Raw genomic sequence first — 18,108 nt, 5'->3', positions numbered from 1 at the left:
GTATTGTTTTTTTCCCTCAATCTACACACAATGTCAAAGCAAAAACAGGTTTTTAGAAATGTTTCAAATGTATTTACATAGGTATTCAGACCCTTTACTCAGTACTTTGTTGAAGCACCTTTTGGCAGCGATTACAGCCTTAAGTCTTCTTGGATATGACGCTACATAATTGGCACTCTTGTATTTGGGAAAATTCTCCCATTGTTCTCTGCAGATCCTCTCAAGCCCTGTCATGTTGGATGGGGAGCATCGCTGCACAGCTATTTTCAGGTTTCTCCAGAGATGTTCGATCAGGTTCAAGTTTGGGTACTGGCTGGGCCACTCGAACATTGAGTGGCCACTCCTGCGTTGTCTTGGCTATGTGCTTAGGGTCGTTGTCCTGTTGGAAGGTGAACCTTCGCCCCAGTCTAAAGGTACTGGGCGCTCTGGAGCAGGTTTTCATCAATGATCTCTCTGTACTTTGCTCTGTTCATCTTTCCCTTAATCCTACCTAGTCTCCCAGTCCCTGCTGCTGAAAACATCCCCACAGCATGATGCTGCCACCACCGTGCTTCACTGAAGAGATGGTGCCAGGTTTCCTCCAGATATGATGCTTGGTATTCAGGCCAAAGCGTTCTTGGTTTCTAATCTTGGTTTCATCAGACCAGAGAATCTTGTTTCTCATGGTCTGCGAGTCCTTTAGGTGCCTTTTGGCAAACTCCAAGCGGGCTGTCATGTGCCTTTTACTGAGGAGTGGCTTCCTTCTGGCCACTCTGCCATAAAGGCCTGATTGGTGGAGTGCTGCAGAGATGGTTGTCCTTCTGCAAGATTCTCCCATCTCCACAGAGGAACTCTGGAGCTCTGTCAGTGAACATCAGGTTCTCCATTTAAGAATGATGGAGGCCACTGTGTTCTTGGGGACCTTCAATGCTGCAGAAATGTTGTAGTACCGTTCCCCAGATCTATGCCTCCACACAATCCTCCTGTCTCGGACCTCCACGGAAAATCCCTTCGATCTCATGGCTTGGATTTTGCTCTGACATGCACTGTCAACTGTGGAACTTTATATAGACAGGTGTGTGTGCTTTTCCAAATCATGTCCAATTAATTGAATTTACCACAGGTGGACTCCAATCAAGTTGTAGAAACATCTCAAGGATGATCAGTGGAAACAGGATGTCCCTGAGCAGAATTTTGAGTCTCATGGCAAAGGGTCTGAATACTTATGTAAATAAGGTATTTCAGTTTTTTATTTGAAATACATTTCCAAACCTGTTTTTGCTTTGTCCTTATGGAATATTGTGTGTAGACTGATGATAAAATGTTTTTAATCAATTTTAGAATAAGGCTGTAATGTAACAAAATGTGAGAAGGGAAGGTGTCTGAATACTTTCAATGTGGCACTATCATAGGATGCCACTTTTCCAACAAGTAAGTTCGTCAAATTTCTGCTCTGCTAGAGCTGCCACGGTCAACTGTAAGTGCTGTTATTGTGAAATGGAAAGGTCTAGGAGTAACAACAGCTCAGCCGTGAAGTGGTAGGCCACACAAGCACATAGAACGGGATCACCAAGTGCTGAAGCACGTAGTGCGTAAAAATCTTCTGTCCTCGGTTGCAACACTCACTACTGAGTTCTAAACTTCCTCTGGAAGCAACGTCGGCACAAGAACTGTTCGTCGGGAACTCCATGAAATGGGTTTCCATGGCCGTTCAGCCGCACACAGCCTAAGATCATCATGCGCAATGCCAAGCATCGGCTGGTGTGGTTTAAAGCTTGCTTCCATTGGACTCTGGAGCAGTGGAAACGTGTTCTTTTGGAGTGATAAATCATGCTTCATTATCTGGCAGTCCAACGGACGAATCTGGGTTTGGAGGATGCCAGGAGAACGCAACCTGTCTGAATGCATAGTGCCAACTGTAAAGTTTGGTGGAGGAGGAATATTGGTCTGGGGCTGTTTTTCATGGTTCGGGCTAGGCCCCTTAGTTCCAGTTAAGGGAAATCTTAACCCTTCAGCATACAATGACATTCTTGATGATTCTGTGCTTCCCGACTTTGGGGTAACAGTTTGGGAAGGCCCTTTCCTGTTTCAGCATGACAATGCCCCCTCACACAAAGCGAGGCCCATAGAGAAATGGTTTGTCGATCGGTGTGGAAGAACTTGACTGGCCTGCACATAGCCCTGACCTCAACCCCATCAAACACCTTTGGGAAGAATTTGAACACCGACTGCGAGCCAGGCCTAAGCCAGGCCCAACATCAGTGCCCGACCTCACTAATGTTCTTGTGGCTGAATGGAAGCAAGTCTCTGCAATGTAACAACAACTAGCGGAAAGCCTTCCCAGAAGAGTGGAGGCTGTTATAGCAGCAAAGGGGGGACCAACTCCATATTAATGCCCATGATTTTTGAATGAGATGTTTGACGAGCAGTGTCCACATACTTTTGGTCATGTAGTATAGATTCAATGGTTGTAAAGATGGGGAGAGGTCTGTCCATAATAGAGATGCTCTGCTTTTTTGACACCACACTCCACAAAGCAAGTTCTGCAGGCTCTAGTTTTATCTTATCTTTATTATCGTCCAGTCATATGGTCAAGTGCTGCAAGGAAAGACCTATTCAAGCTGCAGCTGGCCCAGAACAGAGCGGCACATCTTGTAATTAGAGGGCTAATATTAATACTATGCAATGAAGTCTCTTGGCTAAGAGTTGAGAAAAGACTGACTGCTTCACTTTTTGTTTTTCTAAGAAACGTTTTGGAAATTCCAAATAGTTTTGCATAGTCAACTTACACACGGCACTGACACACACCTACCCCCCCCCATACATGTCACCAGGGGTCTTTTCAGGTCCAAAACAAAATCAAGGAAACAAAAAACACATTTATTTTTAATGTAGGACCCCAGTAAGACTAGGTGTTGGCGTCGGCTAATGCGGATCCTAAGAACTCCTAAACCTAATCAAATCCCTTGGGACAGAGCAACAACCCGTCTCTGTCCACAGATACAGAAAAATGAAGAGGCCAGACAAGTACATCTACACAACTATTAAGTTGATTGGACTAGGGTGCTAGTTGTGATGCGCACTTTTAGTCACGACTAAGTACCTAATTTCAGTAGATTGAAGTTAGATAAAATATTAGAGCAGTACTTGACGAGTGTCCTTCGCTCTCAATTAGGGGTGGCTTGTTTCAAATGTTTTACATCACAAAGGATCTGAGAGCTCGCTTAAAGTAGAGAGGAATTAGTAGGTTACTTAATATACAACTAAAGGGTGGAGTGTGTCTGACTCCCACCTGACTGTTGTGTATGGCCTAGGCCTGGACAGATACACCAAGACATGAGTGTGTGTGCTGCACGTGTTTGTTCTAGAGGGAGAGTGAGCGTCATAACTACATAGCTTTAAAGATTGTCTCAATATCTGTTCCTCTTAAAACTGGGCTTGGTTGGGAGATCAGACTCTGTGATTTCAAATGCGTGAGAGCAAGCGTAACGTACAATATACTTACGTATTTGCCAGTAAGTCACTGTCTTCCTGTAGAAGCCATAATGGCCTTATCTATGTTATGAGATTTATCAACCAGCCTTGAGTAAACAGTAGAAATATAGTTTTTATGTTCCAACTGGTCTCTTCCTCTTTGGTGTTCAGTCTCCAGAGGAAGTATTCCATGTTGTTTGATGAACAATACATTTTTTTAATTATATTTTGAAAAGCCCCCTATGATTGTTTTTGTAAGTGTCATTATGGAGTTGTAAATGTTTCTTTTGGTAATCCAGATGGAGGGTTAAATGGATGTTAGCTTTGCTTTCGGGGTGTTGGCTGGGGAAAGAGACTAGCAGCACAACAACAGAGTAGCCACTGATTTCTCCCTGCTGTGTATGAGAATAATATAATCAGCCCAGCCCCTAGGAGAGAAACCTGCAGGATGATGCCATATTCTGCTGTGTTTTAGCTTTGTGGGAGGGGGGGGAGGATAGAGGGGAAGGGGCAACTCCTGTCAGACCAGGGCTGTGGTCACAAAACGGACAGTCACCTACCTTTCCTTAATTTTGAGGTTTTCACACTGCCGGTTGAAATACAAGGCCAGCTTCCTCTCGTTCTCACTCTCTTAACCACCCAGCTTGCATTTACACTGACACATATACACTCCTCCCTCCTCTCTCTCTCTCTCTCTCTGCCTTGCTCTCTCTTTCTGAACTAGTTATTCATTCACTGTGTGTGTGCGTCACGGTGGGTGGGGAGGACAGCAGTACCAGTCACACTTCATCTGTTTTCTCTGTCTCACTCACTCCTGCTTCCTCCTCTCTTTCACTCCCTTTCTCTCTCCCTTGACTGCTATCCTGGCGCTTCTCTGCAAAAGGAGCAAGCAAGCTAGCTGTGCTCTTTAGTGTTGGTGTCCACACTGGCATCCTTTGGCCCGCTCTGAGGTGAACAAGAAATAAACCACATCAAAGACGAGGTAAGTCTGCTCACTTAACACCAGATGGAGTACCCAGGAAACAAACCCTAACGTCTTCTACCCCTTTATCTAATTTTGACACGCTTGTTGAGCCAATGGTTTGGGTTTTAGGTCTTGTGTTTACGTTATCTCCTCATGGAACGCCTATATTATGTGTCTAACAAACCCAGTGTGTGTGTGCGTACAGTAGGTAGAGCATCCCTGCCAACACTTCTGTTAAAGGCCCAGTACAGTCAAAAGCGTGATTTTTCTGTGTTTTAATTATATATTCCCACACTGAGGTTGGAATAATACTGTGAAAATTATGATTATGCACTTTTTTAGTGTAAGTGAAAATACATTTCAGCCTGTTTTGTTGGTATGGAGTAAATTTAGTTAATAGACCAGTAAGAAAGAGTTTCAAACCTCTGCCAATAACCGCTAGTTTTCAGTTCCCCCCCACCCCACTCAGACCACTCCCAGACAGCCCTAGAAAAATTCTTGCTCGAGAAATTGTTCTTTGCTAAGAAGCTATTTTATTTTATTTTTTTACCATTTTATTTGAAAACAATCACAGTAAGTTACATAATTGTTAACCAGAAATTAATTTATATAGAAATAAAATCGTCTGCATTAGGCCTTTAAACACCAAGCTGCACTGTGTGTTTGTTCTATTTGGCTCCTCCCTCTCTCCCTGTGGATGTTATTTACCCCTCTCTGTCGTTTTGTTCATCATGAACTCTAACCCTTTGAACAAGGCTCCTTTTTTTCACCACTATGATTGGACAGGCTTCCCACATGCATTTTCCCCACCCTTTCCACTATGCTACTCTTCCCTGCAAGTCGTAAAAGAGGCACTTAATCTTCGATTTGAAGAGTTATTCCTAAACCAAGATTTATTACCAGCATCACAATTTTGTTCTGGGTTTTCTATGTCAATAGTGTAGTCGCGGAGAATTGTATCTGGTCAAGGTCTGGAGATGGCTGATAGTTTTGAGGAAAGATACTCTCCCTCCGTTCTGGAACGGAGAGGGATGAGGTGATCTGCAGTCTCCGCCCTCCTGGTTTATGGCTGTTAACCGTTTAGCCCTATTGAGTCCAGTGTTAGAGGACTGGAATACCAAAAAGGGCTACATTTAATTGGCTTCATCTGTCTGTCCGTTTTGCCGTTAGCTATGCCTGTATGGCGTTTCTTTCATGGAATTGAGGTAGTGTTTATCTGTTTATCATATATGCACAGTCACCTTAACTATACATTCATGTACATACTACCTCAATTGGCCAGACCAACCAGTGCTCCCGCACATTGGCTAACCGGGCTATCTGCATTGTGTCCCACCCACCACCCGCCAACCCCTCTTTTACGCTACTGCTACTCTCTCATATATGCATAGTCACTTAAACCATATCTACATGTACATACTACCTCAATCAGCCTTACTAACCGGTGTCTGTATGTAGCATCGCTACTTTATATAGCCTGTCTTTTTACTGTTGTTTTATTTCTTTATTTACCTATTGTTCACCTAATACATTTTTTGCACTATTGGTTAGAGCCTGTAAGTAAGCATTTCACTGTAAAGTTTACACCTGTTGTATTCTGCGCACGTGACAAACTTTGATTTGATTTGTGTAGTGCTTGGACTTTGACTCTCTGGTCAGGGTGATGATAAGAGTCACCTTGTGATCCACCACAGTCTGCTGGTGGAACGATTATCGCTGACTTAGTAGTCACAACACCATGAGGAAATTCTCCTGGAAGTCTTTACAGTAGCAGTCAGAATGCTTTGTTACAATGTGACTGTGGAGTTTAAAAGTGTTTGTAGTGAGCTCATGGGATTGGTATGTCTGGACTCTTGAGGCATTTCAGTAGAGTGAGGTGGCCAGATTGAAGTGATGGCACAGTCAGATCAGAACTGAAGGACTACTGTTTTCGCACATTGTTTTAAAGTGAATCTACCAAATATGAACAGTGTCACAGTCCTCTGCTGCTGTACCGCTGTTGAACTACTAGATTCTGTTGGATGGTTTGGTGTTGCTAAAGGTTGGAATGAATGTCCTGACCAAGATTTTCCTAGCCCTATTTGTAGTTGTGGTTGTTTGCTTTAGTCTAGATAAATTTATAGAAACGTACAAGAAGCCAAAAGTGTAAAAAGAAATATCCTGAATATTCCTCACTCATTAGGTTATTGGCCTGTCTACCTTCTCTGGTCTCTGACAGAAGAATGGGGTTTCTCTAGTCTCTCCGATATCCTTTGTATATCTCCACTATGGCTATTGTACAGGTTTCTTTCCTCCTCACTGGTCTGTCTCTTTCTTTGGTGCCTTCGGATGTGGATTGAAAGAATCCGTGTTGTGTTCTCCTGTGTCTGGTAAGGTCCCTCTTAGCCACAAGACGAGACCCTGAAACTATACATTCTCATACCCACACGGAGGCGTGTTTTTGACTAGAAAGATTGTCAATACAAACTGCCCCTCTGTGTGCAATACTCAGATCTCTGGTGGTGAATTCCATTCAGTAAAATCCAGTTCTTCAGTGAGATTTTTAACAAATCACGTCTGTTCAGGGTTATACACACTTGCTTTTGAGTAGATATGGTGTTTTAGGTAATGTTGTCTTGGGGGTTATGTTGAATATATTTTTGTCAAAGTAGAGGGGCACGGCAGCATAGGCTTAAAGTAGTGGTGGCAGGTAGCCTAGTGGTTAGAGACAGGTAGCCTAGTGGTTAGAGCATTGGGCCAGTAACCCAAAGGTTGCTAGATCAAATCCCTGAGCTAACAAGGTAAAAATCTGTCGTTCTGCCCCTGAACAAGGCAGTTAACCCACTGTTCCCCGGTAGGCCGTCATTGTAAATAAGAATTTGTTCTTAACTGACTTGCCTAGTTAAAGGTTTGGTCTTTGAGTCAGAAATTTAGGCAAGATGCCAAAACATTTTTCTATTTTTGTTTCCAAGTGGAAAGAGCAAAGTGGCCTCTCAAAAGGACTCAAAAAATAAATTCAAATGTAAATTTGCTCTTCTTCCTCGCATGGGTACACAGCAACCTTCTCCGATGCTACACTCACACTATCAATAGATATCTAACATTTGTCATAATGTTCACATGATCTCTTAATGTGCAAGTGTTACTCCTCTGATCAAGACAGACAATTGATGTCTGAATCTGCCCGAGATGGAGGCACTGAGATGTGTGTTGTCACCACAGATATGAGGCACGCCTGCTGACTCGCCTTGTTTTCAGGAACAACAGCTATTTGTGTAAGAGCTTTCTGAAATGCTTGGTCTCTGGTCTACATTAGCATGGAAATGAGAATCATACCGACAGGTGAGCACTCACTCGACAACCAGGAAACTCCCTGCCGGTGCGCTGTAAATCTGCATACAATGAACTTTGCCCTATATCACTTGTAGGCGCCCGTGATGCTCGGCTTTTCTGCTTGAAACGCAGGAATTGTGGTTTAGTAAATGCCAACCTCTGCCTTAGTTGCAGGCTTTTCCTTGAGGTTTTCACCTATTGCATCCATAATGTGTCATGTCATGTGCATTTAAGTTCAAAGGCCTACATGTTCCGATTTCTCAGGAATGTTCTCATAATCACACATGGAGTCAAGACAATAGCGGTTTAGCCTGATATCCCCCTTGCCGTGTGGTTGTTATCGGTGTCCTTGAAGGTTCCAGGTGAATAAAATGTGCAGGTGATCTTAGCTGCTAGATTAGATCTCGCAAACAGGACATTCCTTTGCCTCTTCGAACATGTGCATTTGCTATACCTTCCCAGATGAAACAATACTACCGTTTACTATAGAATACTACAGTACTTACTATAGAATTCAATAGTAAACTGTAGAATACTATACTACACGATGTAGTATCCCTCGATCATGTGTAGTACTTACTATAGAATGTTGTAGAATACTATAGTAAAAACTACAGTTTTATCCACACAAAAAACCCACTGGTAAATGCTACAGTAGTCAGCAAAAACACCACACTTTTTTAACTATAGTGAATACTACAGTTTTTACTTTGCATAGACCCTGCCCATTCCCCTCCCCATATCACAATTTGTGCCATCCATAAGTGAGAAACCTACATACCGTATATTGTGTTCCGAAAAGAGCAGAAGCGCTGAATTATCCGCTCAGACCCCAGTCCCTGTAGCTACCTACAGGTTATGGAAAATTATAGCTCTCTTTAGTATTTCCCTAGTAGGTTTCCTCAAGGAGAAAGCCTCTACTTCTTCCATGTCAAAGATAATAGAACAAAAACACTATAGTCTGCAAAACTAAGACATTACAGTAAATACAACAGTATACTACATGAATTACTATAGTATATATAATACTTTTATTTTCCTACAGTATTTAGACTAGTTAACTGTAAATGCTACAGTGAATACTACAGTAAAGTCTGCAAAAACACTACAATTAATACTATAGAATTTATACCATAGTATACTACAGTATTTTTTTTTTTGGTGAGTTGTGGCTAGTTACTGGTAAACTACTCTGGACCTTTACCGGAGTTCAAGAGAAGTACTGATAATGCCAGTTAACTTTACATACAGTTATGTGTGCAGGTTATATGATTTTAAAGGCCATGCATTTTATAGAAAGTCCTGATGGTCTGAAAATGTCCGGCTGCTGACTTCAAGTTCGTAATCACTGTTACATAAAAATAACAAAAGACTCTGCATTCGGCTCATTGAGTACAGATGCTGAAGTAGATAAATGGAATGGCCTGCTATTCAACATACTTCAGAATATCGGATACTATCTGTGCTCCCTTTACTGAGTGGTGACAAGCTTTTCTTTGTCATACGTTCAACACTGACGTGTATGTAAGTCATAGGTTGTCGTTCACACCACATGAGCGAAATCATTTTGGGCAAAGTTTCAAACGGACTATATGTTGACATGTACACAAAGCATTTATCTTGAATATTCCATTTGGAAACAGGTGTTGCTTGACATTCTTGCTGTATGAAAGACCTCCAGCCTAGTGTTTGGTTAATTGAAGGGGCTTTCCGTGAGCATACCAGTGGATGGGAGCTGAGAGCGAACACTTCCCACTTGAACTATTGTTGTAATCATGTAGGGTCCCTCCGATTTCAACGATGTGTACACTTGACAATGTCTCCTATACTGTTCCCTGTATGCTCAGACGTTACTGATTTGAGTCATTCCATGTTGATTGTGTACTGTGTGTTCAGCTCTAAGGACGGGTAGATGTTTAACTCTGTTAGATACTATTTGCTGTTGCTTCCCCCCCTGTACATTCCAGTAGGCTGGATCATTACCTTTGATGGTGTTAGCTTAGGGTAGACTTTACTCCTAGGGCAGGGAGAGCTCAGTGTAGGTTCTCTCTGAACAATGGATCCCTCTTGCTCCATAGTGTGGCAAGAATGCTACCGCACCCACACATCCCAGCTATTGACCAATAACATTGACGACATGCCCTATATGGAGTTGAGATTTGATATGGATAGGTTTTGTCAAGACTGTGCTCAGCCCGTGTACACATTTTATGTTGCTTTATACACATTGTAGCCAGCCAATGTGTCGAGATTAGAAGTTTGAATACCAGTATTGATACTTGTAGTTCAGTTGTTGATATAAGTTGCAGGTCGCTGAGTTCAGTCCAATTGTCCTTATAACCCTAAGGTAAATGTTCCAGTCTGTGGAACACCTGTCTTCAGTCCAACTGTTCTTTTATAAACCTTGAGGTAAAACCGTCCCACCTGTGTTATGCTGTTTGTTCCCAGATGTAACATGTTGGTAAATACGCCTGTTTGATCTCCCTCTTCAGTCAGGGTAGTTCTGTCGGCACCTGGATCTCATGAGACTGGTCTAGAACAAATTCAAACTTCAAAGATGATTGCCTTTGCCTCCTCTCTCTCATGGCTGGGGTCATTTGGGGGGAGAGAGAGAGAGGGTTTGTGTTTTGGCCTGGTTCCCATACTTGGCAGTCCCAAACTGAGGCGAATTCTGTGGGATGGAGACACTCGTCTGTCCCCTGTAGCCCCTCCTCTCTGCTGTCAGGCCATGTCTGCCGGGACAGGGGCAAGGCATGCTGGGATGTGGGGGCAGAGTGTGGTATGCTGGGTCAGTGATATTTGTTCAGAACCAGAACACACTGTTGCTGAACAAGGATCATCAACTGTAGCACACTCACATTTCCTGTCTCCTTCTTTCATGTCATGAAACCAAATGAAATACCAGCTGTAAAGTGATGTTCTGTGTCGTGTTTTTGCGAGTAAGGGTTGATGGTTTTGCCAAATACAACTGTGACTAGATTATTAAATATGATGCAGGCAGTTTAATACCATGAATGATGTTTGGGTAAAAGATATTGTAAAGTCAGTACCTAAAAGATATTGCAATAGCATATCACATTAGTCAGTATGTAAGGGATTTGGAGTAGCGTATTATATGTTTATATATATATAAGGCATGTAATTTTTTATAGCGTTTTTCATTACAGAGTTATCTCAAAGCTCTGAGTAAAAAACAAACATTATATACAATAAAAACAACACATTTTGAATCACGGCAGGTAAAAAAAAAGCAAAAGCGGGTGCAAAATACATTAAAATGACATCATGACTAATTCATTTGCTTTTCCACAGGTGATTGGGTGGTGATACCAGAGGGGGAAGCTAGTCAAAATGCTTCAGGACATTGGTGATAGAGCCATGGGGGTTTATGAGTACCTCTTGAAGGGAACAGGTGAGGTATTTTTCTGCCTAGTTAATTACTTAACTATATATATCTCTGCTTTGTGTACCTTGAAAGCTGTAGCAAGTATTTTTTGGGGGGTCATAAACCTGTTTTGTAGTTTATTTTACAGCTCATGTTTTGTTTCTCAGACCCGCGACTGTGGAGTTACCCACTCATGGGGAGTCCGGTGAACATGTCGGCCATCTTGCTGACCTACATCTTCTTCGTGCTGGTTGCTGGGCCTCGCTTCATGGCCAACCGCAAGCCCTTCCAACTCAAGGAGGCCATGATCACTTACAACTTCTCCATGGTGGCATTGAATGCCTTTATTGTCTATGAGGTGAAACACTATGACGCAAAGCTCTTGTCTCTCAAAGATCGGGGTTCTTGATTGGTTCTTTTGAGAGCCATCTCTACAGGACTTGGAGCCAGTCTTTTCCCTAGCAGTGTATTTGGTGTTTGGTATGTGGCAGCTCTGTCTGAATGGGTTATTGCCATACTTGGCCAGAGTGTGTTGGATAATTGGAACACTAGCTAAATGAACCATTGCCTAGATTGACGGAGGTAAATAAGATTTGAGATTTGCATGTAGAAGATGACCCATATAGTCAATATACACTTGCTTATGTTAATAACAGTATGGCTTCTTTCCAATATAGTTTGACTACCGGTAGCTACAGTATCTGTTTGTTCAATTTGTTCTCTTGTCTTTTTAGTTCTTGATGTCAGGCTGGGCCACGACATACACATGGAGATGTGATGCAGTTGATTACTCGGATAGCCCCCAAGGCCTTAGAGTAAGTCTTGAGTCCCCCCCCGTGATGGTCATGAGATGCATCATCTTTGAAAGAAAGTATGCAAGACAAGATACAAATTCTTAGGATATTCCTACGGATCCACTGTGACAATACTATCTTTAGATTACTACTAATAGGCTGTTTTGTCCAAATTCTCATGTTTGAATGGTGTGTTGTGTTCCCTCACTAGATGGTTCGAGTGGCCTGGTTATTCTTGTTCTCCAAATTCATTGAGCTCTTGGACACGGTAAGACTTCAGATTATTTCCTACAGATTTGCATCTCCTCAGTCTTTCCCCCCTGTTCATGTTATGGTCATCATGGTTGTATTTGACATGTTTCTCTCGTTGGGTCAGGTGTTTTTCGTTCTGAGGAAGAAACATGGCCAGATCACCTTCCTGCATGTCTTCCACCACTCTTTCATGCCCTGGACCTGGTGGTGGGGTGTCAGCTTAGCTCCCGGTGAGTCCACAATATTTGGTATTGTAAAATGGTGGGAAGACGATTCCATTTGCAGTAGACAAAGATATGTTGTTGGTGGATCCAGTGGAATATGGGCAGGGTTGGTTTGAAGTGTTCTGTGTGTTTTACCCCAGGGGGAATAGGCTCTTTCCATGCCATGGTGAATTGCATCGTCCACGTCATCATGTACTCTTACTACGGCCTGTCTGCGGCTGGACCACGCTTCCAAAAGTTCCTCTGGTGGAAGAAGTACATGACCGCCATCCAACTGGTATGTTTTGTTAGTTTGAATGGATGTGTATGACATTGTCATTTCCGGTATACATTTGTACTATGAGTAGTAAGCTTTTGCCAGGTCTTCGTGGCTGGTTATACAGCAATTTTTTGTTTCTCTAAAAGGTGATCTGTTCTAGTTTTTACTTTTGTAGATGCAATATACTAAAGTAGTAAATAAACTAGTCTGAAATAGCATTATTGATCAGTGTGAGAGCTGTGCCACTCCAGAACATTCTTCTCCATATGCGTATTGTTCCTCTTCATTCCACCAACAGGTTCAGTTTGTGATGGTGTCCCTCCACGTCACCCAGTATTACTTCATGGACAGCTGTGACTACCAGGTACCCCTGTTCATCCACCTCATCTGGATGTATGGCACCTTCTTCTTTGTGCTCTTCTCCAACTTCTGGTACCAGGCATACGTGAAGGGAAAGCGGTTGCCCAAGCAGGACTCCAAGCCTGGCCTCAACGGCAAGGCCAACGGGACCACCATGGTCGCCAATGGCAAGCACCACAAGAAAGGTAACAGTAATGGCACTAGCAACGGTTCCAGTCACAACGAAAATGGCAGTGCCCATGCGGGCAAGATGAAGAAGTCCTAGGGTCTTCGGAAAATAACATCCGAGACACGTGAATACGAGATCCCGTACGAACTACTGTGGATTCCAAAGAATGTTTTGGTTATGTTTCTTTTCTGATCGTTTTTTAGTTTTATTCAGCATAAAAAGCTGGGAAAATGACGAGGTCAATGACTTCTGCGGTTGGGGTCCCACATTTCGTTTTTTTTGTTGTTTTTTTAACTGGAAGCTTACTATGGAACACAATTTATGAAGAGACATGTTATGACCTGATGTTATCTCTTTACTGATGTTGCCACCTATGATAAAGATGAGCAATAATGACTATATAAAATAAATAATAAAAATACTGAGCTATATTGTATACAAAAAAAAAAGGGAAATTATATTATTTTATACTAAGAGAAAGAGATTTTGTTTAACAAGTAATACCTTTTTTTTTTAGAAAAAAAAGTAAGGTTAAAAATTGACACCTCTGAAGATTATTGTAAATAAAGTAGTCAAAAGTTTAGTATTTGGTCCCATATTCCTAGCACACAATGACCACATCAAGCTTGTGACTCTACAAACTTGTTGGATGGATTTGCAGTTTGATTGTGTTTCAGATTATTTTGTGCCCAATAGAAAGGAATGGTAAATAATGTATTGTCATTTTTATTGTAAATAAGAATAGAATATGTTTCTAAACACTTGATTATGGATAATACTACCATGATTATCGATAATCCTGAATTAATTGTGAATAATGATGAGTGAGAAAGGTACAGAGGGTCAAAGATCATACCCCCAAGACATGCTAATCGCTCAACATTTCCAAAAACGGGAGATTCAATGTCTTGGCATTATCTTTGACCCTCTGTAACTTTCTCACTCATCATTGTTCACCCAACCCACAGCTCTTTGTGTGGGGGAGGGGCCTGGTTCAGGGTTGGACTAGGGCAAACACATAATACCGGTATATGAGTTTGACTTTGAGCTGTTGACAAGCGTACTGTAAATTACCTAACAATGCCAACGACACAACCTCTAATGGTAATGACTGTTTGGAAATGTCTACAGTATCTATGACGTGTCAAGGCTAATGCCATTCTTACTTCACAAGGCTGTAAGTCCAACAACCTCAATGAGTTGGTAAATTACCTGCTTGTCATGACAGAGCAACATTATGGTGCTTCTTTCAAAGCATTTCTGTGAGACCTTGACACTGTAAATAAAGGTGGACGTTAATGTCTCCTTACATCTGCTCGGATACTGATCCTGACGGAAAATGGAACTTGATACCTTGATTTCCACAAGCATTTCAAACAATGTTTGACAAATCCTTGTATGATGTCCTTTGTGTTAATATGTTTATTCATCCTAGGTTGACTGTAATGCATTTCGGGGGTAATCGAGAGGAATTAAAATGCATCCGAATTTGAAAATGTTAAACATGGATTAATTCAGTTTGCATCAAACGGCTAGCTACAGGTCTACTGATACATAACATTTCAAGTCATTCTCATTTTCCCATTGGAACTGAATACAGCCCCCAGTTTAAAGGCATTCTCAAAATATGGATATTTATTGAAAATATACAGAAATGTACTGTTCTCAAGCCATGAAATATTTACTGCTGCTGAGGCCAAGGCAGGGTGAGCTTTGGTGAGTCAGACCACTTACCATGCAGCCACCCTTTCTTACAGGCTGGCTGAGAAGTACATCCTGGAGGGTGAGTTTCTGTGTCCCATGAAAGAGCTTACTCCTCCAACCAATGCTGTTTTGAAGCTATCGAACTCACACCAGCACAAATGGAGAACCAGGAGAGCGGATGATGTGGGGATGAGTGTGTGCACTTTGACCCCCTTTCCCCTAGGAAATGTTCTCCAGGATATAGAAAATGAGCTCCATGACTAAGGGTTCTTCGCTCCTCTTGCGCCCCCTGCTGTGGATGATGGGAATCAGCACGGTTTCCAGGGCGTTGAGGTACGGGGCTGGGAGGGGCAGGCCGTTACTGCCGGCCACAAACCCCACCTAGAACATGGAAAAGCGATGTTAACCACCACACATCTATGGGTTCAACTGCTAGCTTTGGTAATATTATGCAGGCCTATATCCGATCACAATTTACATAAAGAATAACTTTATATTAAAAGGTGGTTAACCACTCACATATTAGTCATTCAAGAAGTATTACAACTATTAAAGTCAGGTGGGAATAAAGTGCTATACAATTTCAAAGATTACATTTCCTTAAAGGTCTAAATTGGCCAATGACCTACATGCAGTATCTTCATCCTAGCCAATGGCGCCCTCACCTGGTGGGAGTCCAGTGTGACACGCAGCCCCAGTTTGGCCATACCATCCTCCTTCAACAACTTGAGGTGTGGGCCCAGTGCCAGGCAGAATGCCCGGGCCAGTCTCTCTGTGAGCCTGCTGTGTTCTGTATGGTGGTCACCCTGGCTCTTAGGATGACCCCCCTTCTGTAGAGAGAATACCTGAAGGACACAAGACAACAATGCACTTTAAGAATACAGTAATAAAGAGGCTTTGAGTAGGAGTCAAGACTAGTGGTTAGATGTGCCCTAGATATTGTTTGGTCCAAAGGCTGGGGTTAACCTCTGTCCAGCGGATGACCTTTCCATTGGCCTTGTACTCAGACTTCTGGAACATCTTGATACTGCTGATGGACTCCATGGACTTGCCATCAATGGGGCTAATAACCCTGCAAAACACACACACACACACAGAGGGTAATACAAAGTAGCAGGAAACGATAAAGAGTAGCCCACATCGATAGAGAATGGTTAATGGGGAACGGGGTTCACAGGTCTGAGACAGACTTGGAGACTGGATGAAACGACAATGGGTTAGTGAGAGGTTAAAGGTAGGATAATGATAGGCTACAGAACTAGCCATGGAACACTGATCAGGGCAGATGTAAGGACCAATTCATTACCCCTTGTTTACAGTGCATTCTTTCTCTTGCCATTGGACCTGGACATGCTCCTGGCTGTCTGATTGGTCGATCCGCCCACAGGAGATGTTGTAGTCTTTCATCTCCCGTAGCGACTGGCGAAGCTCCACCATGGTCTCCACGGTGATCTGCACCATCAGCCCATCTGGAGAGAGGGACAGCAATACAGCAAAAACACACACAGACAGCAACAAGGACACACACACTCACCTGCACATACATGCAGCTACACACACCTTGAGTGCACATGAACACATACACACACACATTGAGAGACTCTAAATAAGGAAATCATATTTAGGATGAAAGTTAGTAGTAATGTTGTCATAATAAGACTATTTCTGTATGTGAATAGTTGAATATGATTAGTAAGGTAATGTTCCAGATCTAAATGAAGATACACAAGGATGACAGTACCTTCAACGATGCTGGATTTGGCCAGATATCCTGATGCTGCTTTAAGGGCTCCACTGAACAAAAAGAAGCAGGAACCAGTAACTGAAACACAACAACACCACATATCACCACTTGACTTGTAAACTCAGCAAAAAAAGAAAAGTCATTTCACTGTCAACTGTGCTAATTTTCAACAAACTTAACATGTGTAAATATTTGTATGAACATAACAAGATTCAACAACTGAGACAAACTGAACAAGTTCCACAGACATGTGACTAACAGACATTGATTAATGTGTCCCTGAACAAAGGGGGGTCAAAATCAAAAGTAACAGTCAGTATCTGGTGTGGCCACCAGCTGCATTAAGTACTGCAGTGCATCTCCTCCTCATGGACTGCACCAGATTTGCCAGTACTTGCTGTGAGATGTTACCCCACTCTTCCACCAAGGCACCTGCAAGATCCCGGACTTATTTTGGGGAATGGCCCTAGCCCTCACCCTCCGATCCAACAGGTCCCAGACGTGATCAATGGGATTGAGATCCGGGCTCTTTGCTGGCCATGGCAGAACACTGACATTCCTGTCTTGCAGGAAATCGCGAACAGAACGAGCAGTATGGCTGGTGGCATTGTCATGCTGGAGGGTCATGTCAGGATGAGCCTGCAGGAAGGTTACCACATGAGGGAGGAGGATGTCTTCCCTGTAACGCACAGCGTTGAGATTGCCTGCAATGACAACAAGCTCAGTCCGATGATGCTGTGACACACCGCCCCAGACCATGACAGACCCTCCACCTCCACGTCGATCCCGCTCCAGAGTACAGGCCTTGGTGTAACGCTCATTCTTTCGACGATAAACGTGAATCCGGCCCTCAACCCTGCTGTGACAAAACCGTGACTCGTTAGTGAAGAGCACTTTTTGCCAGTCCTGTCTGATCCAGCGACGGTGGGCTTGTGCCCATAGGCGACGTTGTTGCCGTTGATGTCTGGTGAGGACCTGGCTTACAATAGGCCTACAAGCCCTCAGTCCAGCCTCTCTCAGCCTTTTGCGGACAGTTTGAGCACTGATGGAGGGATTGTGCGTTCCTGGTGCAACTTGGTCAGTTGTTTTTGCCATCATGTTCGGATGTACCGATCCTGTGCAGGTGTTGTTACACGTGGTCTGCCACTGCGAGGACGATCAGCTGTCCGTCCTGTCTCCCTGTAGCACTGTCTTAGATGTCTCACAGTACGGACATTGCAATTTATTGCCCTGGCCACATCTGCAGTCCTCATGCCTCCTTGCAGCATGCCTAAGGCACGTTCATGCAGATGAGCAGGGACCTTGGGCATCTTTCTTTTGGTGTTTTCAGAGTTAGTAGAAAGGCCTCTTTAGTGTCCTAAGTTTTCATAACTGTGACCTTAAATGCCTACCGTCTGTAAACTGTTAGTGTCTTAACGACCGTTCTACAGGTGCATGTTCATTAATTGTTTATGGTTCATTGAACAAGCATGGGAAACAGTGTTTAAA

General features: G+C 43.0%; 2 protein-coding genes across 3 annotated transcripts in view; one reads left to right on the top strand and one right to left on the bottom strand.

Annotated features, from left to right (window-relative positions):
- elovl1b (ELOVL fatty acid elongase 1b) overlaps nucleotides 1-13,753 on the top strand; it is a 30,280-nt gene extending 16,527 nt beyond the window's left edge. The window contains exons 1-8 of one of the 2 annotated variants that reach the window (XM_029695622.1): nucleotides 4,244-4,435; nucleotides 11,042-11,141; nucleotides 11,282-11,472; nucleotides 11,849-11,929; nucleotides 12,120-12,176; nucleotides 12,285-12,390; nucleotides 12,525-12,661; nucleotides 12,942-13,753. In XM_029695622.1, the coding sequence (XP_029551482.1) occupies nucleotides 11,081-11,141; nucleotides 11,282-11,472; nucleotides 11,849-11,929; nucleotides 12,120-12,176; nucleotides 12,285-12,390; nucleotides 12,525-12,661; nucleotides 12,942-13,268 (960 nt within the window). In that variant the 5' untranslated portion in view covers nucleotides 4,244-4,435; nucleotides 11,042-11,080 and the 3' untranslated portion in view covers nucleotides 13,269-13,753. Of the gene's footprint in view, nucleotides 1-4,243; nucleotides 4,436-11,041; nucleotides 11,142-11,281; nucleotides 11,473-11,848; nucleotides 11,930-12,119; nucleotides 12,177-12,284; nucleotides 12,391-12,524; nucleotides 12,662-12,941 lie in introns of those variants that run through there. The other variant, XM_029695623.1, reaches the window with a different exon arrangement.
- An 818-nt stretch (nucleotides 13,754-14,571) lies between these two features.
- zfyve9b (zinc finger, FYVE domain containing 9b) overlaps nucleotides 14,572-18,108 on the bottom strand; it is a 13,675-nt gene continuing 10,138 nt past the window's right edge. The window contains exons 12-16 of the mRNA XM_029695620.1: nucleotides 16,618-16,698; nucleotides 16,183-16,345; nucleotides 15,843-15,948; nucleotides 15,542-15,721; nucleotides 14,572-15,257 (exon numbers count right to left, since the gene is read on the bottom strand). Coding sequence (XP_029551480.1) covers nucleotides 15,096-15,257; nucleotides 15,542-15,721; nucleotides 15,843-15,948; nucleotides 16,183-16,345; nucleotides 16,618-16,698 — 692 coding nt within the window. The 3' untranslated portion in view covers nucleotides 14,572-15,095. The remainder of the gene's footprint in view (nucleotides 15,258-15,541; nucleotides 15,722-15,842; nucleotides 15,949-16,182; nucleotides 16,346-16,617; nucleotides 16,699-18,108) is intronic.

Source organism: Salmo trutta, chromosome 17 (genome assembly GCF_901001165.1).
Source record: "Salmo trutta chromosome 17, fSalTru1.1, whole genome shotgun sequence".
NCBI lineage: Eukaryota > Metazoa > Chordata > Actinopteri > Salmoniformes > Salmonidae > Salmo > Salmo trutta.
Note: the sequence above shows the minus strand (reverse complement) of the source record. Positions and strands in the feature narration are given on the sequence as shown.